The 23,526-nt window shown below is 41.3% G+C and overlaps 2 protein-coding genes across 5 annotated transcripts in view; both read left to right on the top strand.

The window, feature by feature from the left end:
• Positions 1–18,416, top strand: part of LOC141788381 (protein NDRG3-like) — a 44,301-nt gene extending 25,885 nt beyond the window's left edge. Inside the window, exons 1-15 of one of the 4 annotated variants that reach the window (XM_074667332.1) lie at positions 3,515–3,905; positions 9,515–9,620; positions 9,748–9,868; positions 10,130–10,192; positions 10,280–10,340; positions 11,306–11,392; positions 12,300–12,356; positions 14,676–14,779; positions 14,941–15,006; positions 15,086–15,137; positions 15,241–15,288; positions 15,391–15,426; positions 15,516–15,567; positions 16,817–16,855; positions 17,374–18,415. In XM_074667332.1, coding sequence (XP_074523433.1) covers positions 3,855–3,905; positions 9,515–9,620; positions 9,748–9,868; positions 10,130–10,192; positions 10,280–10,340; positions 11,306–11,392; positions 12,300–12,356; positions 14,676–14,779; positions 14,941–15,006; positions 15,086–15,137; positions 15,241–15,288; positions 15,391–15,426; positions 15,516–15,567; positions 16,817–16,855; positions 17,374–17,546 — 1,116 coding nt within the window. In that variant the 5' untranslated portion in view covers positions 3,515–3,854 and the 3' untranslated portion in view covers positions 17,547–18,415. Of the gene's footprint in view, positions 1–3,514; positions 3,906–9,514; positions 9,621–9,747; positions 9,869–10,129; positions 10,193–10,279; positions 10,341–11,305; positions 11,393–12,299; positions 12,357–14,675; positions 14,780–14,940; positions 15,007–15,085; positions 15,138–15,240; positions 15,289–15,390; positions 15,427–15,515; positions 15,568–15,966; positions 15,993–16,816; positions 16,856–17,373 lie in introns of those variants that run through there. The other 3 variants (XM_074667326.1, XM_074667334.1, XM_074667333.1) reach the window with 3 other exon arrangements.
• Positions 18,417–19,919: 1,503 nt separating this feature from the next.
• On the top strand, positions 19,920–23,455 carry LOC141795640 (src-like-adapter 2). The gene is made up of 8 exons (XM_074676608.1): positions 19,920–20,156; positions 20,652–20,761; positions 20,860–20,959; positions 21,055–21,141; positions 21,606–21,709; positions 21,887–22,039; positions 22,124–22,253; positions 23,026–23,455. Exons 2-8 carry the CDS (start codon positions 20,689–20,691, stop codon positions 23,147–23,149), a joined length of 771 nt encoding a protein of 256 aa, XP_074532709.1. The 5' UTR covers positions 19,920–20,156; positions 20,652–20,688; the 3' UTR covers positions 23,150–23,455.
• Positions 23,456–23,526: the final 71 nt, after the last annotated feature.

Genomic DNA, 23,526 nt, shown 5'->3' with positions numbered 1-23,526 from the left:
CCACAGGCGACAGTCACAAACAAAATAATGCAGAACAACACACACACACATACTCACACACACTTAGGTACATGAGGGCTGAGAACAGATGAGCCAGTGGAGGAAGCACCATTAGAGGTGCAATCTGCACCAGGAACAGAGAGCCCGACACAGGGCCCAAAGGAGAGGTATAGCTGACATCATCATGAACCAATATGACAGGCCCCCCCAACCACAGCTGACCACCACTCCCAGTGCAGGGAGCTCCCCAGAGGAAACACTAGGGAAGCTAAAAAATGATAAAAACATGTAAAAACTAAAATATGAATAAGACACAGACGATAAAATAATAAAGTTAGATATAAATAAATATGAAACAACACACATAATTTACTAAAAGAAAGGAGATAAGAAAAATAAATATTAACTTAAAGCTAAGCTAAAAAGGCAGGTCTTTAGCCTGCTCTTTAAAACATCAGACATCATAGTGGAAATCTAGTTGTTGATTTTTCAGCTATTGTGAGAAATTAAGGAATAGTTTTTTTTTCTTTTCACCCAACCCTGTGTGCCATTGGAGAAAGCCTGGTCTTGTTAAGATGTCAGTTTTTGGAAAAGGATGTTTCAAGCATTTGATCAAGACTGTGGTGCATAGATTCAGAAAACAGAGAATGGAGCCCACATGCAGTACAAGGTATTAACAGCAGACTTCTCATGAATACAGTCTGTGAGTGGGGGAGGGGTCTTCACCGCTGCACCATCACTCTGAGCAGCCAATGTGACATTCCAGCGGCTGGAGGACAAATCCAGCTGCTCTCTTCTCTGCTACCAAAGCTCCCACCGCAGGCGATGCGGAGGTACTGCAGCAGCAGCTGCTGCAAAAGGAGAGTGGTGCGAGTCTTGGTGGTGGTGGTGGTGGGGTGGATGAGATGGGACAGTCGGGAAGGGGTGGTGCTGTATCCTTTTTTCCTTTATGATGTCCTGCCCACACCTCTGTGAAGTGAGGGTAGGAGGAAGGTGTGAGTCAGCCTCCTCCACCCATGGGATCTGCTGTGCATACTTAAGAACACTGAGTTACTTTATGGGCATGGAAAGAGCTGACTGTTCGCCTTAAAAATAGAACATCTCAGGGCTCATGGTATGAGCTGTGGAGAGCAGAGCAGAAGGAAAGACTGCAAGTAGTGTCTAATGTCTTTTTTTGTGTGTTAAGTGTTGTTTTTGGATTATTCTATCTTCTTGTTTTGTTGTTACAGTTGAACTAGTTTTCTCTGTATGTTCTGTTCATAATGAAGTATTAGTTGATCAGTGTGTTGTTTTTGTCTTGTGTACATGACCTAGTTAAAGGTAATAAAAACAGAAACCAGTAGAAACCTGTTCTATCCATGACTTCAGATAAATGGCTGCTGAAGTCTTGCCTGTGGCTGTTTAAACACTCACTGTCTCAGTCAGAACAACAGAGGGCGCCATAAGCCTGTTCATTGAGCAGCTGAGAGGCTACAGTATTTTATGTCATGTATTTCAGTGCACATTGCTCTTCTTGTTTGTCATCGGTCGTCCTAAAAGTAGATTTCAGAGAATCAGAATCAAAGTGTATTTTGCAGATGTCCAGTCTCATGGGAGGAAAATGATCTTGATGGTGGTGGACAATTAAATATAAAAAGGTTTTGGATTTTGGTGCAATTGACAGCTTGGATTGTGTCTACTGAGGCAGGGTTAGTTCATTTATTTGAATTGGAAAAGCACTCGGAGAGCGCAGACCTCCGCCAAGCATATTGTGATTGTCCCGCAACACTTTAGTCCTACTTTAATGTTATACTCCCTTTCAGCAGACTATCTGCTACAATTTGGTGTTAGTTGCAGGTTTGTACGGTAATTTGTTACCTGACAGTGTTGAAAATTATGATGACCCAGTTCATATTTCATATTCCAGATCTTAGTATCTAGAATATTTCCAGGATCTGGATCGTACTTTAACATCTGTCTGAATTTATGGTGACCTTGTCTTGTATTGTTTTGCAAAGCAATCTGACCATTTATCGTGGAGTTATATACACATATGGTAAAAACTGCCCTATCTCACAATGATAAAGAATCCTTTGAAAAAGTCCTGGATCCAGACGGTGATCTGGATCACCTCCAGAATAAAATCTCTTCTTCCTTATCCCATTTTGAACATTTCATGAAAATTTCATCAAGATCAGTTTGTTACTTTTTGGGTTATGTTGTTCACAGACAAACAGACTAACTCTCCCAATAACATAACCTTCTTGGCGGAGATAACTATGCAATGACATGGTCACTGTGTGCCCATATGGATCTCCAGACTCAGACTCAGCTCCTGCTGAGGAGCACAATGACTCATTGTACCACACACAGTTACCTGTTCTATAAAGGAAACATTTTCAGTCACGCATGCAGCAGTGATCAGCTGATTCGCCATGATGAAATGTCAGTGATCCATAATGAAAGGCTGAATTTATTTAATGTACACAATCCGTCATAGGCTTGTTACCTTTCTGACTCAAATGTTGACAAAAGTAATCCACAGATCCACCTGGACTATATTTCCTGACATGATGTAAATTTTTGGATTGTATTTCTCGCTGTGTGTACACCCATGTGCCAGTGGCACCCTCTGTGGGTAAGGACAGGGAACATGTAGAGGAGAAACAGCAGCTTTCAACCAAACATGCTGCAGCACTGACCATCCAATCAAGTTACCTTTAACTCTGTAATCCCACCCACATTTCGCTGTGTGCGGCCATGCCATTGGCTGCAAAGAGCAGCCCGTCTCACATAACGGCGTGACTCTACTGTACACTATGACTGCTGTGCAGGTGACAGAGGAGAGTAGAAAAGGAGAAATCGATAAACTATGTGGATCAAATAACTCAAAGGCACATTCAGGGGAAATATTGTAGATCTTTAAGGCAGGGTTGTGGACTATAAATAGCAGCTAGTTGTGGGATCATGGGATAGGTGGGTGATTTCATGAATACTCGAGCAGTGATAGAAATTCTCTGAGTAAGTTAGTGTTGCAATATGAATGAGGCATTGTTGTGGATCCACCCTCGCTTCTGTTTGATTCATTCTTATAATTCAAGTCTTCAAATGTCTTTCTTTTGGATGACATTGTACTCATTAGGATGCAAAGATAGACGGCACCATTCTTCATTTCTTGGCGAGCTGAAGCTTGATTGAGTCTTGGGTAAACTGCTGTAAATTGTCAGTGACATGCAGCCATTTTGCTGATGCAGAGCGAAGCTGGTGCACGGTGAGCTGTCAAAGTCAGTCCTCTCGACTCTATTTTATCACAATCACCGCGTGACGTCAGCAGCCTGACCATTTTTTTTTTAGCTCTGCCTCAGCATCCTTTGCGACCCATCACCCCTCTTCCACACTACCCCTCCTCCCACCCACCCTCCTCTCCTCTCCCCTGTTCCCCTACAAGCCCCACCCTCTCCCTCTTCCCACATGACCCTCTGCAATCCAATTACAGCAGCGGTGACTGGATGTATGGACGCGCTGTGACTACCAAGCACAAACTGCAGTCTCACTCTCCTCCCCTTCTGTCTCTTCTCTTCCTCTCTTTCCCACCTCTTGTCTCTCGTCTCTCTCTGGCTCTCTCTGCATCTTCTCCACCCCTCCTCTGCTGCGTTCATTCAGATTATTTACCCATCTCCTGATCACTCCCTCTGCTGTGTCTCTCTCCTCCCTCCCCTCCTCTCCGCTGTCGCTGCTACTCTAACTGCCTCACCCTACATCCCTCCCTTCCTACCAACACTCCCTCCTTCTTCTCCTCCTTTTGGAGATCTTAAAAGCTGACCAGCACACACTCGCTCGTAGCATAACACACTCCTTTCCTGCGTGGGAAAAACATGTCAGCTATTCTGGACCTGGACCAGATTGCATGCTCTGGGAATGGAGTGGTGAGTGACAAATGTGTCTTGCCTGCCTTGACACACCTTGCTGGTTCCTTGCAGAGGGGAGCTGTGGTTCAGACTGGCACTATGGGGGAGGTTGTGGTGCTGTTTTCCATCAGACAGGGAGGCAGCAGCTGGCTCCTGGAAACCTAAAGCTGGTGGTGGTGGTGGTTTTTTTCCAGGATGGCTTGTCACCACCTTTAGCATGCGGTTCATACTTGGGGCTTTTTGTTTCTGGGCAGCTGCTGGGTTGGGGTGAACATTTGCTCTGTGTGTGTTTGAGTGTGCGACTACAGGTCACACGTTTCTTGCGTGTGCAGTCTGCACAGACAAATCACGTTTAGTACTCAGTGATGCTTTTTAGTATGTTGATGTTAAAGATGCATGTGTCATTGACTCTTAAACTGAAAATGCACAAATTATGGTTTGTGCATGTGCAGGTCAGTACGTGAGTGTGTGTTTCTGGGTGCATGTTTGTTTGGATCTCAAATGAATATGTGCAAAGGTCTGTTTTTTTCTGGGAGCCTGATCTGGCTGTGGTTGGTACATTGTGCATTTTGTTACTTACACTTCAGTAATCGCTAAGAGCAGGCATGGAGGTCACTCACCCCCTGCACATTGTAGCAACAACACACCGAAACCGCTTTAGCCGTTCCCTCCCTCCTCTGCAGAGACCTTGAGTTTGTGTTTTCAGCCCGCCGCTTTGATGACACACATGAACTGTGCTGCAGGTGGGAAGGGCCGTGTTTGTGGCAAAATACAGCGGAGTGGCATGTACCTGGGATGATCCCACGGGAGAACACTGATGTGAGTCTACACACAGAAGTCATTTGGAGGATGCATGATATTTCTGCCCTGTAATGCTGCTCTCAGAGGTGATTGATGCTGTTCCTGGCAGGGTGGGGAAACACAGGGAAAGAGGCGGAGGGGGGGCTGATAAGAGATTGCGGGAACAAGAACAGCATGACATACTGCTCTCCTTTCTCCTTTTTACCTCACCCCAACACCCTCACCCCTCTTTATTCTGGGACCAGAATCCGAAGTGCTCGCCTCCACAGGCAGCCTCTAAAGCCCCTCTTCTCAAAGCACAAGCCCCAACTCAGTATTCCTCTCACCCACAACTGCAACACATAATCTTTGTCCAGCTACTAGCCACCCCCCATGAATACATGAAAAAGAAAGGGTTGTTGCCATTGCAGTGCCCCCTTTTCATCCTCCCTAGAGCTGCTTGGCTTGAAGCCTTATGTTTGTATCCCAGCGCATATATTTATCTATGTATGTATTTCCATTCATGTTTGAGAAGAAGAATTCAAGAGGTACAGCTGTAGATCAATACAGCTTCAAACCTTGCCAAGAGCTAAATGGATAGATAAAAGGTCTCCTCTCTGCTTCCCTCCCTTTCCACGGCCCTCCAGTGTTATCCACCCTTTTGTGTGCCAGGACATGGCTGGAAAGACATGATAAATTTAAGTGCTGCACCCCTTCTGTTTTAAGGCACAGGCGTCTGTTAGTCATACAGGACTCCCTCAGTCGTTTCTCCCTCTGCCATGTCACTGTCACTCTGTGCCGCTTGCTTTCACGCTCTATTTCATCCCATCCACTACCAGACTCTTTCTATCTCTATCTTTCAATCTCATCTCAGTGCCCTGTTATGTTCCAGTCACCTCTAGATTTCTCATAAATGGTGGGATGTTCAGGCCCAGTGCATGAACACCCCTCAGAGAGTGCAGCTCACAGACAGCAGGTATTATGTAAACTTTGTGTGCTTTCAAGTTCTCAGAGTCAAGCTTCTACACTTTGTGTGTCCTTGACTGTGTCCTTGTCTAAAACTGGAAATAAAGCAGCAGTGAAGCCATGAAGATTTCTTTTTGTCTGTCTGGGTTCTTTCTCCACCAGGCCAAGGTTTCAGAATCACTCCATCATCCATCTGATGAGTGTAAGGCGTCTTATCAGCAGGAGACCTTCATCAAGGTTTATTCCATTTGGGGAAAGGAGGATATGGTGACTTTTGGTGACACACTTTGCAACACAACCTCTGAAGGGGGCATCATGTTGCTTTCAAGTACAGTCTCTCATTTTTATAGCGAGAGGCTGATCTTTGCATCGACTCTCTCTCAGACCAACGTATCTCACTCGGTTTCTTATAGTAAGGATGTTTTTCCTCTGGTGTTGCTGTGACCAATGCAGATGCACATTACTGCAGCTGTGTCCTTGAGAATTAACCTTCATCTCTCGTCTGAAAAGATTGTGACACATTTCCATCAGCCACATTCCTGCAGTGGGAGCTCAGGAGAGGGAGCAGCGGCGTGAAAAGGCAGGGTCCTGCTCCCTCCGTGTCTGTCAGCCTGAACCTGTGTCTCTCCTTCGCCTGGGCTCACTCCCTCTATTATTGATGACCAGTGGGCCTTGAGACCAGGCGGGTGCTGGGCCCCACCCGTGCCTCTGTTCCGTTCAGTGCAAACACATACACAATCGCTTACTCTCATGTTGTAGCTACGTCATGCACATCCTTGTATGCAGCACCATGTCATGCTGACCTTGGGAGGTGTTTGTTTGTGTACATAACGCAAAATGTTGCTGTGTTTCTTTAAAAACACAGTGACTTTGTCACTTGTGTATTTCTGATCCCTCTCCTCCATGTGTCTTCTGACACTTTTATTCAGAGTTGTCTTTGTGGCCTGACTGATTTGCTGTGTCATTCTTTAAGAATATGAACTAGAGGACACTTCAAATCAATGAAACAACTTGCCAAACGCCATTGTTTTCTGTGCTGAAGCTGAGAAAAGCATCCCCATGCAAGATGGAGAAAGGTATTCAACAGAAAGCAAAAGATAGAGTGAGGCTTTGAATTTTAATAGGTCTTTCTGCTAAGACATTCAGTTTTGCAGAGTCATACTTAGGAAATCACTGTGAGATTCAGACTGCTGGGTGAAGACAAATGTCTGGGATAAAAGGCCAGTTTCCACGACAGCCCATTCACTACTTTGTTTGACAGAGGGGACAGGATGTGTCGGAGCAGCTTTTCATGCTTTGCATTCTCAGTCTAAGGTAGAAACAAAAGTGTTGTGCTGGAAATTAAGTGTTAACTGCAGTGAAATTTAAATATAATTTAACTTCTTGTTCTAAGATATGTTCAAGCCTTGAATTTCAGTGGTAATCTTTGTAATCTTTCATGAAATGTGTAACTGCTTTTTCTCTCATTTTGGCATAATTTGGGAAGTTTCGCTGAATGGTTACAAGCTAATGCCTGATTTGGGAAACACATGGATAATCAGCTTTGTGCTTGTGTTCATGTAAAGAGGAAAAGGCTGAACCTTGTTATAAGTTCTCTGCTGCTTAGCGCGCATACAAGTAGAGATTTGATGTCAAAAAATGTAATGAGTGAAACAGTAGTGTTATGGACTGCCATAGCTTTGAATAGTTGCTGAAAATTACTTCAGACTTTTACTGGCAAAATTGTTGAACGTCTGAGATTTATTACAACAATGAACATGAAGAAAGTATTTTGTTTTATAATAGCTCTGCAGATTGTAGCACAGACATGCCTGCACAAAGATGCTGTTCTCTGTTTGTCGCTGTTATTTTTAGAGGTATTTTTGGAGGAATTTTTTCCATTATTGGATAGGACAGCTGTAGAGAGACAGGAAATGTGGGGAGTGGAGAGTGAGAAAAGACATGCAGCAAATGGTTAAGGTCAGGAGTTGAACTAGTGATCCCTGCAACAAGGATATAGCTTCACAGGTTTGGGGCACACGCTTCAATTGCTAGGCCAACCATGCCCAAGTCTTTGCAAATCTGATGAGTCGAGTAAAATAGAAAAGAGCACCATGGAGCCTTTATATGTGAGTTTATTTTTTCTGTGCATGTGGAATGAGCCTCAGATTGAGGTTCACTCCTGCCTCCTGTTTGAGAATTCAGGGCTGTCCCTCTGTCAAATCTTCAAACGTATAAGGGATCTGAAGCTGACCTCTCAACATCAAAGTGTGCCCTTTGTGAGTCGGCGTTTTTTCCTGAGTTCCCCTGAGGACCTGCCAGTAGTGTACAGTGAAATGGATGACACTGAATACGGTTGTCATATCTGCCACTTTGAGCAAAAGGATCCAACATTAAAGTCTTGTAATAACCATGTATTACTAACCCAGAGTTCTGTTCATTTGTAGTTAAAAGCCTAAATTATTCATGATCCTATCTTACTCGCTTTTTTAATTCATCTTAAGAACATAAATGCTACAGTGTAACTTCTGTGTTCAGACGGCCCTATTTGGTGCTTTTCACTCGTTACGCTTTGTTTACAAGTAACATAAGGTATCACGGGATGTGTTCTGTTGCTGAATTTGTTGACACCCTTTACAGACACGTGTTCACACTCTGTCAGGGCTCAGTGTCTCGCCCAGTGGCACCTGACATGTAGACTACAGACAAGAAACCAATCACCAACCTTCTAGAGAAGAATGACCCACAGTATCTTTGGCCCAACAGATTGTGTTGGCTTTGGTCGTCTCAGTCAGTCTTTGGGAGCTGGGTGGATAGGGGATGGGTATCTTTCACATTTGAAACGATACGGTACTGATGCCCGGTACCTGGCAATCGGTATCAATTTTGGGTACTTTTTTTTGTGTGTGCTTATGGTAATTAATGTAAATTTGCTTAATAATAAAATCACATTTTTTTTCAATTTAACATATTAATTCTTTAATATATAACCTTGTAATGCTGTGTTCGTGTTCAGCAAAGAAAATCACCTACTCTTCAACTCCCTCACAGTCAAAAGGACTCATTTAGGTACCTTAACATGGTACCTTTGGATTTCACATGAACCAAAACCCAGTACTTTTGACTGAATTTGGTCGGTACTAGAGATAGACCGATATGGATTTTTCTGGGCTGATACTGGTTCTGATTATTTGTAGTCAAGGAAGCCGATAATCGATATTTGAAGCCGATATTGATTTGCAGTCAAAGTGCAAATATCGGTGTCAAAATTTTTAACAATACAAACTCCAACACTTGACTTCATTCAAATACCTTTAAGCATGAGTTTATTAAACAGCTCCCAGGCTCAGCAGCATGTTTTATAAAGTGAAGTGAAAACTTTTTAAAATAAATAGATAAAGTTTTCTACAGTAAATAAAGTTTTTCAAAATTTAAATGTAACTGCAATAACTGCAATAACTGCACTGCTAATTGGCTGTTTCCTAAGCCATGGCTCTGCCTGTAACCAATCAGATGGTACTGTGGGTGGGACAGTGCTGGTGACTGAGTAATGACTGCAGACAGCTGAGCAGCTGCATCAGAGCCGCAACAATGCAGTTTTAAATTTGTTTCATATCGGCTGTTGGATTAAAAAAAGGCAGATGCCGATATGCTTCAAAATACCAAATATCGGCCCCGATAATCGGCCCAGCTGATAATCGATCTATCCCTAGTCGGTACCTATAAAAGTATCTAATTCAGTACCCATCCCAAGTGTCACGCTGTACAGTGTTACAGAAGTCTGACTAGAGGAGAGTTTGTTTTTTACTACTTACTTCAACATTGTTTCTGCTGACCTTCCTCAAACGGAGCTGTATTCATGTATCAGTTTTGAATGTTATTTCTTTCCTTTGTTGCTGCAGGAGCATGACATTGAGACTCCCCATGGCGTTCTCCATGTGACTATGCGAGGTGTACCCAAGGGCAACAGGCCCGTCATCCTCACCTACCATGACATCGGCCTCAACCGTGAGTCGGTCACATATAAATATATCCACTCCGAGCCCTGCACATGAGAGTCTCACCTCTGGCCCCTCACAGCGTTGACTTTTGAACTCTCACGGTATGCGTGTATCTTCTGCTTTCACCTCTCTAGACAAGTCATGCTTCAACACACTGTTCAACTACGAGGACATGCAGGAGATCACGCAGCACTTTGCCGTGGTTCATGTGGACGCGCCTGGCCAGCAAGAGGGTGCACCTCCCTTCCCCAGCAGGTGGGTGCCACACTGATTTGTCACACACTGACAAATCACAGCACATTTGAAATCAGGGCTGATGGAGGTGCCACAGTTCATTTGTTTATGAGGACTGTGAAGTGAGCTAGAAGTTAATTTGCTAATGGAGCATTAGCAAATGGAAACTGAATTTCAGCAACCCATCATTCAAGAAGTGGGCATTTAGAATGATTGCAAACTTTGTTTCTCTTCAGACATGAGGAATGACGCTGTGGACTTGTATGTGTTTTCTCTCTCCAGTTATCGCTACCCGACCATGGACGAGTTGGCTGAAATGCTGCCCTCTGTGATGACTCAGCTGAAGTAAGAGGCCCTCTTGTCTATAGCCTTTCAATGATAATATGCAAAAATGTCCGCTTCCTCTAGCTGTAATCAATGGTTCCTTTTCAGGGTCAACAGCGTGATCGGCATAGGCGTTGGAGCAGGAGCCTACATCCTCACCCGCTTTGCAGTAAGTCCCTCTCAACAAACCCATCCACATATTCCCTGATGATGTTAATCTCATCTAAAGTCTTCTTCTGTTCCCTGTGTCTCGCCTGTTATGATTGCAGCTTTCAGGCTTCGTAGGTTGTTACACTGACCATTAAAACCTCCCATCAGGCCCACACAGGGCACCAGGTTTCTCCACAGTCTGCTGCATATAAGCTGCCGGTCCCCAGATGATGAATCACTTCGGTGATTCTCTTCCATTCGGTTGCTTTTTGTCTTGTTTAAACACTCGGCAGAGCTAAAATAAGACCGTGTACAGTAGAGCAGAAGGAGTTAGAAGTGACAGAGAGCGAAGAGGCACTGAAAGATGAATAATGAAAAGAGAAGATGGTGGTCGAGGTATAAAAAAAAAGGGAATGTGGTGGAGTTAGAACGTGTTATGTGACGCTCTCTCCGGAGAGTGCTCCTGTGAGGAATTAATGAAGAAAATTGATCCTGAAATGCATCTTCTTAACAGGGCTTGAAGTAAATTATGTTCACCCTTGATAGATTTATAGCAGCTGTTGCTGCATTTGCATCGTGTTGAAAACAGCATCTGCAGTGCTCTCTGTGTCTAGACTGGGATGGATCTTAGATTTCCCCAGCCATCCTCTCTCCTCTCACCTCCTTAATTTAGATGTGCAAAGTTCAGTCTTCTTTGTTTTGTGTCTGCTTTGAACTGCATCAACACGGTTCACTTTTTATAACGTGTAGAAAAGTGCTGTTAGGTTGTCCTTTGTTGACAAAAGAGGGAACTCTGAAGCACATTGCTGCAGATTTGTCATTGTAGAGATGTTACTACACTGAAGATTCCTTTCGCTCTCTGTAATCCTAGACTGAAGCACACTACAGCATACTTAATGCACCAATTTATCACCATCATTATCAATTTATCTTATTTGCCTGTGTTTTTTTTCAATAATCATAACTTGCTTTCCTCTTTCTCAGCTGAATAACCCCACCCTGGTGGAGGGACTGGTTCTGATCAATGTTGACCCGTGTGCTGAAGGTTGGATCGACTGGGCCGCTTCCAAGGTTAGCCTCATTATTTCTTCATACAAGAGATTTGACTCCAGCTTACACCTTCTTTTCCCGTGCACTCTAAGAAATGCTGTTAGTTACTTTACTTCATGCCAATTTTCCTGGCTCTTTATGACACATTAATTAAGTATGACTTTTTACTGGTCTTTTTTATATAATTACACGCTAATATGCCACTTTGAAAACCGTGTGTGCTGAAACTACCCCTATAACCTCCAATACCTCTATGGTATGATTTATTTTCTGGCTAGAAGTTGCTTTCATTAAAGACTCAGGCACAGCCTCTAATCCTTTGTTAATTTGGTTATCCCTGCAGCTTTTGTGTTAAGGTCAACTCAAGTTAATTTAAAGAGCCCCAGAATTTAGTGGACAAAGTGGCACTTTCATTTTTTAAGGATTACTTTTCTTTTGAGTGGACCACTTGGCCTCAAAGTACTGGATGTGATGTAGCAGAATACTATGTCATCTGCTGCTTTAAGCTACATGAGTTGTACATTTTGTGCACTCCTCTCAGAAGTGCTTGTGTTGCGTGGATAAAAAAGATACTTTGAACTGGATTTTGCACATTTTATCTAAAGATAACTTCACATAATGTTACAACAAAGCTACAGCAAAAATACAGTGGAGACCTTTTCAGCCTCAGGCTCCAAACAGGAGGATTGTGTTGATAAGTGTTTGTATTACTACTCGGTAGTGAGGACACAACATCTCACACAAATTTTTAAAATCCCCTGATTGATTTTTATAATTAATATCCTATTTGTGCCAAAATTAGAATTTGTGTAGTTTTATTTACTACACTTAGAAATCTTATGGCTTCTGTTACGTAGCTACACCTATTCCTAAATTCCTTAATGTAAGCTTTTCTTCCTGTCTTAACTCTCCCCCTTCTTGTGCGCAGCTGTCTGGATGGACCAGTAATTTGGTTGATATCGTCATGGCTCACCACTTCAGCACTGTGAGTTTCTCTTGCAATAAACCTTCACTCTGACTTTATTTCTGTGCCTCTGACCTTTTTCATTGGCAGTTTGAAACTGTTCCTGAACCTCAGGCAGCTTTTCTTGATTTCCCTTGGCAGCTTTACCCAATCTCACTCTAATTACAAGCATTAACCGATTGATCTATTCATGTCCTTCTAGATTACCAAGATTGGAAGTTTGTTAAATCAAGAAAACAGAAGGTTAAAAACTTGTCAATGCTCATCATAGACTACGTACAATCCCACATGACCAGCGCAATGATAACAGTGCAGTGTACACTTAATATGCACTGTTATAAGGCACTTTACAAGTAGTACACTTCTTTTTCTTTTCTTTTGTTTTTTACAATATTTTTTTTCAAAGTTTTATAATGAAAGGTGAAAACTTACTGTACATTGTATTTACTTTAAGAATATAAATCAAAATGCAAACATCTTCACACACACACCCATTCATACCAAGTAGATTTACACCAAATTACATAAATACTTGCGCATACCAAGGTTATAATAGTTAACTAAAACAAAACTAAAAACGAAAACTAAAATTTGAAATACATTGCAGTTAACTCAAACTAATAAAAACTAGAAAAGAAAAGAAAAACGATAAGTAAACTAAAACTGTATCTTGTGTTCACAAAACTAACTGAAACTAACTAAAATGTCCTTAGTTGTAGTTTTTGACAATATTAATAGCCTTTAGGATTTAAATTAATCCGACACATTTTCCCAACCAATTTTAGACAGTTTGAGGCAGTTGTCAGCGCCGTACAGCACCATCATAGCGACGTATAGGGACGAGCTTGTATACTGCGCTGACTGGCCGTGCGCTGTGCTGCGACAAAACGTAGTGGAGCAATGAAATCAGAGCATCTGTAATAGTTTAATTGTTACAGAGTCCAAGTTTTTATTGTATTTGAGTCTGCCTTTATTGTTACAGAGTCCAAGTTTTTATTTATTGAAGCTCATATTATATTGTTTTTTTATAATTTATGTTAATATTATTTTTATTTAATTCATGTTAACATTATTTTATATAATTAATGCTTATATTTTTTCATACTAAGTTTATATTATTTTCATGTGTTTAAGGCAGCAGCCAACATTTCGGTATCAGCATTGACTGAGCAGTGAGCACTATGTTGGACTTGAAAATAAACAGTACGACAAAATATTTACTCTGACCTTTTTGAATCCTGCACCTGGTTAATAAGGTATGAAAAAACTAAAACTAAACTGAAACTAAACTAAAACTAAGCCTTGTTGCAAAAATAAAAACTAAATAAAAACTAGAATGCCTGCTCTAACTAAAACTAAACTATTATGACAAATCCAAAACTATTATAACCTTGGCGCATACACACTTATTCACATATATTTGCTTGAATGTATACACATGCATACACCTCAGTAACATATATTTTCATATATTCTTATAAACATATAAGTATACACATATATACATAAACCTATATTCATACACATCCATTCACATACATATGCATATAGAAAGACAAGACTAAACTATAACAGTAAAAATAATACTAAAAAAAATAAAAAATAAAATGGACCATTGACAGTTTAAATGTCATATCTTTATTTGCCAGATGCTATAATGTACATATATGGCTCCCTCAAAACTACAACGTCCTCCAGTTTTCCTTTATAAGTCAGTCTTATCAATCCAATGCGCTCAGATAGCTCTTTTATCCATTGTTTTACAGAAGGACCTTCCATGCTCTTCCAATTCAATGCAATAGTCCAAAGTCCAACACTTTGATTTGTTTCTTTGTTGATGCAAAGTCTTTGGGATATATTCCAAGTATATAAAGTTTGGCACAAAAAGGAATCTTGACTTTAAATACCTCAGACACACAGTTAAAAATACCTTTCCAAAATCTTTGTATCTTCGAACACTCCCACAGACAGTGAACAAGACTTCCTTTATTATCGTGACACTTAGTGCATGTATCAGGAATATGACTTGACATATGTTGGAGTTTTTCAGGGTTACATAAACCTTGTTAACCATTTATATTGTAGTAATTAAGTCGTGTATTTATGGATTGTTTTTGGGCTTTCAGACAGGCCTCGCTCCATTCTGTTTCATCTATGTCTTCCTGTAAATCCTTTCTCCAGGCATTCAGTCCATTTATTGCAGAGTCCTTGAAATTCATCATAATCAGATTATAGTATTTAGAAAAAGCAGTACACTTCTTGTGATGAGGCAGCTTTACTAGATCAAAGAAATGCAGTTGTAGCATCTCATGTCTTCTTTTACTCTGCTCCGCTCTCCAGGATGAGCTGACGGAGAACCAGGAGCTGATCCAGACCTACCGCCTCCACATCGCACAAGACATCAACCAGGACAACCTGGCCCTCTTCTGTGGCTCCTATCAATAGTATGATGACCACATTAGTGTACCCTGCCTATCCTGATTTGACAGCTTTAGCCAGACCTGAATAGAAAGAAGACATTAATGCGTTACATCATAAAATCAACTTTTACAAACATGACAGTTCCAGCTCCTTGAGCTTATCACCATTTTTCTTCTTGTTCCAGCCGTCGAGACCTGGAGATCGAGAGGCCGATCGTAGGTCTGAATGAGGACACGGTCAACACACTAACGTAGGTTTTGACTTTAGGAGCACTCAGCAATAATCTGTGACTGCACTGTTCTGTGAATATTCACTCCTCATCTTCCCAGGTGCCCTGCATTGCTGGTTGTGGGTGATACAGCACCTGCTGTGGAGGCTGTGGTGAGTTGCACTCATTTATCTGAGTAAGGCTGAGAAGCTCTGGAAAAATGATGCTGTTATTTTTCTGTTTTGGCTGAGAAGTAAACCATCATTGATGTTTCAGGTGGAGTGCAACTCCAGGTTAAATCCAACCAAGACTACACTGCTAAAGGTAGAGCTGTTTGTATTGCATACTCCAGTTAATAACTATATGATGTGTGTTTTTTTTCACTGGACATATGATTTATAATAAAGACTGATGCTTTTTTCTCAGATGGCTGATTGTGGAGGCTTGCCCCAAGTCGTGCAGGTAGGTTTTTGTTTGTTTTGTTAAGCACAGACATCCATTCTTCTTTTTTTGTCTCTGTTATCTGACTGTCACTCATTGTCTGTTTACAGCCAGGGAAACTTGCTGAGGCCTTCAAGTACTTTGTTCAGGGAATGGGCTACAGTAAGTGAACATACTCACACCTTTTGTTACAAGTGATGAAGTGAGTAAAAACATCCATGAATGCAATGATACTGGGTCCAACGAGTCTGTTGTTCACTGTGAATGTCCAAAACCTGCTCACACTCTGACACCTTTAGAGCTGACGTGTTCGTGGTCAAGGTTTGTCTTCATCTTTGAATTTCCTGTTTACGTGAGCGCAGTGACAAAATTTGGTAAAAGGAGGTTGGTTTTTTTTTTGGTTGACTCCTGTCAGCTTGTCAGTAAACACCCTGCTGGTGACATTTGGGCTGTTGCTGGCAGTACATGAGCTTGCACAGTGTTTTTGGTCAGCCTGATCACAGAGAGGCAGCCTGTGCAGCACGGTACATGCTAACACCATTTCCTCTCTGCTCTTTACAGTGTGTGGTCCCCACAACCCTCAGTAGGTGAGGTGTTAGTGCTTCTAGCATGACCAAACTGACGGTGGCTCTGAACAGCCATTCACTTCCTGTTCAGTTGAAGAGTGGCCGCCAAAAAAAGCCCTGTTCTTTTTGCCTGGTGTGCTTTTCTCACTCTTTCCAGAGCTGTTTAAAGATGCCGTCTCTCTGTGGAGAGGCTCAAAGTGCATACTTAAACAGGCCCCCAGGTTCTCACAGTCATTCATCTATGAAGAAAACAAAAAAATACACTTCTGTCAGAAAACACTGACATGTGGTGCACCAACCAGACTCTACTCTGGATGGATGAAATCTTATATTTTGAGGTTTGCTTGCTCCAGCCATACAAATGATGGCTGTATCTGTATTCTTTCGTAATGTTGTTTCCCTTTTGCTCTCCTGCTCCCACACGCTGCACCGCGGGAGGCTCTCTCAGGTGCAGAGAGCGTGTCAGTGCCTCAGTGTTGCTTTAAAGGCCACCGAGTCCCCCTGTTGAGTAAATGCCACTGCAGGATTAGAACAGATTAAAACGATTGTTTTCATGTAGAGAAAGTGTTGAAAATAAATCTCAACACCTCAGCATGTTTCTGAAAGCTGCTTTTCTCTAATTAACACATTGATACAGTTAGAAATGCAAATCAGAAAGAGCCAAAAATTACAGGGGGTGTCCATTCCAGTTTGCACACTCACTACTTGTACGCACTGGCCAATAAACTGCAGCAGAGTTTCACTCTGAACCAGAAACACACCAAGGTGGAACAAAGCAACCAGAGCTCCTTTTCAACGCTTTCCTTTTCTCCCTCTTTCTTTCCTTCCTTAAACATCGCTTACAGTTCCCTACGTTCTTCTCAGTCACCTGAGCAACGAATCAGGTATCAGGTTCTCGAGCAGCTGACAGGCAGTAGGCTTTGAACCCCACTGGCCTTTAAACCCTCCACAGTGGATAAATGTCAATGTATGCAGAATTCTCTGTAGGGCAATGTTTTATCATGGTAATCCACTTCAGCTATAAGATTCTGCATACTTTAACATTTTCCTCTCCACTTAGTAGTTTTAGCTTATTTTGTGATGCATGACACAGTTTATTTTGTTAGCGTACGTTCTGTCTTCAGTGTGCTATGAATTGCATGAACTTGTTATTCCCTGTCAGTGCTGTGGGATTGCAAATGCTGTAGACTCCTGTTTGAATGTTTGATTGATTTGATTTTGTTTGGTTTTTGGAGTCATTTTCTGTCATGCACTTTGTTTTATTTTATTGGTCCCCATTTTTCAGAATTGCTTGCACAGTAAGCATTTTTTTGTTGTTGTTGTCAGAGCGTCTGAGTGTTCCCACGCTGCACTGAGCCCGTCCTGTGTGAGTGGAATATTAATGCCTGTTCCTCTTCCTCAGTGCCGTCAGCAGGAATGACTCGTCTGGCTCGCTCCCGCACCACCTCCTCTTCCAGCATCACCTCCATGGACAGCAGTCGCAGCCGCAACAACCTCAACAGCCTGCTGGAGGGCAGCGCCACCGGGGCCCTGGACAGCCAGGCCGGGCCCCAGACCATGGAGGTCTCCTGCTAAACCCCATCCCCACCCCTCCTGTATGCACAATCCCATAGTAACTGCCCTCAGTTTTCCCCTTTTCTCTCTGTCTCTCCTTCTCTCTGTCTCTCTCTGTCTCTCTCATAAGCAACTCAATGCCAGGAGGGTCTGTAACTATGAACTATGTGATTAGAATAAAGGATGTAATAAATATATAAACAGATGCATATTATTAAATATAAATACACTATCAGAGTCACATTCCTACCAGAGACCATAACTACATTAACACATGTTGTATATTTAGATGGTCAAACCATATGATTGGCTCAGCTGGTCCACCTTGTCCCCTCGTATTTATTTTTTTCACGTCGTCTTTATTTTCAATGTCTCCACAAACTTTTTCATTGCACTGTACATCACATTTCAGCTCGTCTCTCCTATCGCATCGATCGTGAGTCATTGTATCTTTGTGTTTTTATCACCTTTATGCTGCAACGTGAAGCTCAGTTAGTCACTGAACCTACTGTAGCTGCAGGAGTCAAGGTCAACTAATGTATCTGATAGATGGTGAGATCACCGTTGCAGACTGTAGCAAAGTGTGAGTAAAACTAAAGAAAATTTGGGAAGCTGCATGGGAAACAAAAGAAAAAGACATTCATAGTGAAGGTTAAGTCATGTCCATGTGTGTCTTGTCATTAATTTTGAATTATTTTTTAACTGAACTCATTTCCTTCTCTTTGTGTTGATGTTTTTGCTCAGTTTAATAGATTATCTGTTGATGTTTTAACAACTTTTAACAAGAGGGACCTGATGTGAAAAGTGTAAATCCCTTCCCTGAGGGGCCCACTGGTGCTTTTCACAATCTGCTGATTCAACTCATTTATATTACTACTGAATAAAGCTTCAACATGACAACATGCCTGACCTTTTCTTTTAAATCTGTTTTACATCATAAGTTACACCGCTCAAAAAGTAAGGCGTGCTGAATTAGCTTGAGAGAAACAGAGCACAGTGCGCCTGACGTGCTCTGGGTGCTCGTTCTTTTCAAAACCAAGTTTTGATGGAAAGTGAGGTGACTGTGGTGAGTTAGTTTCCAACCGCAGTTGTTCTTAGTTTTGACAATTCGAGAGTCACAGATGACGCCATCTTTGTTGACCACACATTGAAAAAAAAAAGAAAAAAATATTATCAGCTGCAGTGCAAATGAGATAAAGTGGCTTCAAAGTGAAATAACGTCAGTTTTATTGCAGTAAAATGGTACATAGCAATCTGATGTTAACATCACGCTGTTGACAATTTGTAATAGCTGTCATTATATGTGTTGAGGTCTGTGTTATTCCTAGAGTTTAATTTTCCAACAAAAAAACACATTTAATATGGCTTGTAGTTACAGAGAAACTGCGTCTTTAGGAAACCTACTCTGAAAACCATATTAACATGACAGCGTGGAAGGATTGCATCCTTGATTATTAGAATAACAAGTTCCTTCCATCTACATTAGCATGTGGTTGTGAGTTATAATAGCAGATTTCAAAGCTACTTCTTGTAAAGATAATCAGATTGTTTCCATGTGTGGTAGAGTGGTTCCTGTTAATCTAATTTAAGACTCAAGCAAATAGACACGATAGATTATGCAATAAAGATCTGAGAGTCTGAACTTCTCATATCAGAGCTGCCAGCTTTGATGCACGCACTTTGAGATAAGTTATTATGAAAACCATTGGTTCATATGCTTAGATTTTTGTTGGACACTGCTTTGAGATTGTATCACTGATACTGTTATATATCAGTATGCTGAATGAATATTGTCATGCATTACCAGAGCTTCGACTCTTATCTGATGAGCCTTAATGTTATTTATTTATTAATTTTTTAACATTTTATTCAACCTATATTTAACCAGATAAAACCCCCTTAGATCTGGATCTCTTATACAAAGGTGACCTGATCAAGAGGTCTGCAGCACACGCCATAATAAATGAATAAATGGCATCATTCAAACAGAGCTGACATAACTGTATGTAATGGGAAATCTGCAATAACATGAAAAATATGAAGAGGTTTTTCATCAACAAATCAGCTGCAGGAGTATGCAGAGGTAATACAGCATTTCTACTCAGTGTAAACAGTAACTGCTGGAGTGAAACAAGGCCACTGCCTCAACCCACTTTATACCACAATGTACACAAACATGTATATGTAAATGTTGCTTACGTAGACACACAGTTCATTCCATGAGCAAGTGAAGCAATTCAAGCCTTTGATGAAAACATTCTGCATCACACAGAGCAACTCGAGCTGTCCTGAGTCAGGATGTCAGAGTCTTGAACGTCACAGGAAGCTGCAGCAGGGTGTCATACATAAAGGCCGTGCAGGAAGCCACGACTCTTCATTTAGACCCCCCACTACAAACAGCTGCAAAAACAGTTTAGTCTTCCTGGGAACTGAGCGGAGATGTGCACACAGTCATTGTTACTGAACGGTTAGTTAGACTGGGATCCTGGTATTACTCATTTACAACAGGCTCCTGTTTGTGGGTGACACAGAAAATTTGGAGTTTACAAGTCAGTCTGAGGAGGATCTGCCTCTCTACCTGTGCAGAATACAGCTTCTGGATTGTTTTTCAAGAGACAGCGCTAAGAAAAAGTAAGTAACTTTCTTTCTTTCTTTCTTTCTTGTCTATTGGCTTAGGCCACAAGAGCAGGCTATGAGTATTCTTTATACTAGTTCTTCATACCGTCTAAAGTTTACTTTGCATTGCAGATGAAAAGAGAAATCAACTTCTTACTATTTCATTTTTTTTTCTTTTTGGAGTTGCTGCATTTGTTCAGAAGTTTGCATGACTTGCATGAATAAAATCTTGAATGTTCCCATTCAGATGCTTTTTTTTTTTTTTTTTTTTTGATAAAGTTGAGTTTCTCACAAACATGTTTATTGGAAATTTATCACAGGATGTAGAGGATCTCTTGTTGTGGTTAGGCCCCTTCCTGTGTCATCTAGGTGTTGTTGCCTGGTTACTGGGTTGAATGTGGTACCTGTGAGCAGTTTTCTTTGGTGACAGCCATAATGTGATTATTGAGGATTAGAAGGTTACTGAAGGTGGATCGCTGTCTCATCAAGCTCCCTATCTGACTTTTGTAGCCACAGGATTTAACTCACCCAGCGAAAGCTAAAGAGGATGGGGATCTGCCCCATTAGATGTCAATCCAACCTGACAAGATTAGAAAACACACCTGAAACCCCGTCTCAAGGTATGTGATAACACTATTTTTAATCAAAAAATAAAATATATATATATATCTGAAAACCTGAATTTGGTTGATGATCATCTCCCTTTCTCTCCCTGCAGCTCCTGATGAGACCATGGTTGTATCTCTTTGTAACTACCCATCCTTTGGGCATACAGAGCTGATGATGTGCATTGGAGAACAGCTCACAGTAATATCAGAGTACATGATTTTACTTTACCAAATATTCCCTTTTCACCGTTTCACCTTCAACCTGAACTGATACAGATAGTCATGACTGTCAATCTCTCCTGCAGTGATGGCGATTTTATGATGGTGAGGTCCTCTACAACGGGCTGTGAGACTTACATTTCCACCTGCTACACCGCCAAGGTCACAAACAGGTAGGTCAACATCATAGAACAAGTGGGAGACCTCTGATCAGTGAGCATGTAAATGAGACAAAGAAAGACAGAGAGGCTGAGAGGGGAAGGAGGGGGGTTCCCTGTGAGGTAGGAGGAGTCTCCGTGTAGGTGGAGATGCAGGTCTGGAACAATTCATCTGCTCTCTAATGACATGACTTCATTCTTTCTGCCTCCTGAAGTTTCAGTCCCACTCCTGTGGAGACATCCTCTCATGTTGTTCCACTGACTTTTGCAAACCTTAAAAAAATAAAAAGCAATACTCACTTTTTGGTAGAATAAAAACACTGTTTGAGTGTAAAATGTATCTTCTCTGGCAGTGTGTCTCCTTTCACTCTCTACTCCTCTCATTTCCTGTCCCTCTTCAGCTGTCCTATCCAACCAAACAGCACAAAAGCCACAAAAACTGACTGAAAAAAAAAAAACTGTTTCTTCTCTGTGCGTAGGTGGCTGTTCACAGGCATCAGCAGGTACAAAGCAGTGGAGCTGCTAATGCAACCTGAGAACCTGTGTGGAGCCTTTTTGATCAGAGAGTCAGAGACAAACACAGGTTAGAGGGTTGTTTTCTTCTTCCACTGTGAACCACATGGTGAACCATTCATGAAATGGGGTCTGTAACAATTAGGAGCATCTTGGGGTTAACAGATGTAGCTGATAAATGTATAATTTTCAAAGATCATGATCAAGAGCCATTAGGTTTGACTGCTGCATTCATCTGCTGTTTCAGATGGTTACTCATTGTCTGTCCTAAAGAGAACCAACTCTTCATATATGGACTCTGTAAAGCACTATCGCATTTCAAACCTTCAAAATGGCTGGTTCTACATATCTCCAGGACTCACCTTCCCCTCACTGCAACAGCTGGTAGAACATTATTCAGGTTAGTACTGAATCTGTGATGATTTTGTCTAAACATAAAGGAGACCACTGAAAGAGAGTGACATGATAATGTTGTCTCCTCCAGAGTGTGTGGATGGACTGTGCTGCCGGCTCACTGGACCATGCTTCATTAAGGGTTTAAACGATGGAAGAGAGGCCAGGCCAATACCGATAGCTGTAAAGAGGCCGACTCTAAACTGGAAGGACATTAGCAGGTGAGGCACAGTTATTCTCTTCTAAATACATATACATAAACATATAAACATATACATAAATATGTTAATTCAAGAACATTGTCAGAATCACATCAAGCACACAAATACAAAAACATGGAATTAACATGGAAAAATCTTGCCATGTCACAATTTATTTTATCACCTGTATAATGCTTTGAAAATATTCTTTATATATCCTTGAGTTGTCTAACCTTGTTATTGTCTTCAGACAGTGTCATTTTTATCAAATAAAAAAAATCATTCTTTACTAATAAGCAGAGAAGGGGCCTCAGTGTCTTTTCAGTGTCTTAAAATGTGTTTCTTATGAATTAAAGGAGAGAACAAAATCTGCAATACCGTATAACAAATAACTAAATATGGAGCTTTGCTGAAAACTGAACTTTTGTTTGACATGTATATAATAGTTATCCATTCTTGGATTATACTGCATACTTAGTTCACTTTGATTCAAGAGCAGCACGAAGTAGGGAGATTCACACTCCACACACTGCTCAAAGGATTTTGAATAGAACTTAAAAATTTCATCATTAAAAAGCATTCAATTGGATGCAATGATGGAGAAATAAAGGATGAAAAGGGTAACATTCAATAAAACAGACTCAGATAATACATATGTACATGTTTTCGTGTGTGGGCTGGTTTGAAACAGGATACACAATTATGACATTTTACCAAAGGTCATATAGGTAGATAAATACACAATAATTTTTTAGGTCTCACATCTGAAAAATCGTCTTCATGTCTATACCAGGTCGATGATCATGCGGAGGAAAAGGACAGAGTCAGACAACTCTCTTGTGAGTGAGGGCCTCAGAGAAGCCATCACTTCCTACCTCCAAATGACAGAGGACAGTGATCACAGCTGGGACACATGAGGAAATACGGTGAAGGAGTCACTGAAAAAGAACTCAGAGACAGTTGTGTGGTCAGAAATGTTCAGTGTCATCTAGGCCTATTGCCTGAACAAACCACTGGAGGAGGTCGCCAGCAAGCCATCTTGACTCCTAACAGCAGCAGACTATTTGGGGAGCTGAGACACTACATTGTCAGAACAAAAAATATGTCTGCATAGAGAAGGATTTTTGTCTCCAAAGAAGAAACTGAAAGACAATGCTCTCCGTTTATGTAAATGCCTGAATGTTTCTCTTAATTTATCATCAATCATGTATGCTGTCTGAACATGTGCTGTATTGTTGGATAGTTGTTGTCATGGTTACTTAATATTATTGGAATCCAATAAATAAGTAGACTA

This window comes from Halichoeres trimaculatus, unplaced genomic scaffold (genome assembly GCF_033239565.1).
Source record: "Halichoeres trimaculatus isolate MK-OKI-2021-1 unplaced genomic scaffold, fHalTri1.1 fHalTri1_scaffold_1, whole genome shotgun sequence".
Classification (NCBI taxonomy): domain Eukaryota; kingdom Metazoa; phylum Chordata; class Actinopteri; order Labriformes; family Labridae; genus Halichoeres; species Halichoeres trimaculatus.
Note: the sequence above shows the minus strand (reverse complement) of the source record. Positions and strands in the feature narration are given on the sequence as shown.

Coding starts and splice junctions, on each gene's coding strand:
- LOC141795640 (XM_074676608.1), top strand. CDS start 20,689: ATGGGGATCTGCCCCATTAGATGTCAATCCAACCTGACAAGATTAGAA. Junction 21,142..21,605: donor ACCGCCAAGGTCACAAACAG/GTAGGTCAACAT, acceptor CTCTGTGCGTAG/GTGGCTGTTCACAGGCATCA. Junction 21,710..21,886: donor AGAGTCAGAGACAAACACAG/GTTAGAGGGTTG, acceptor CTGCTGTTTCAG/ATGGTTACTCATTGTCTGTC.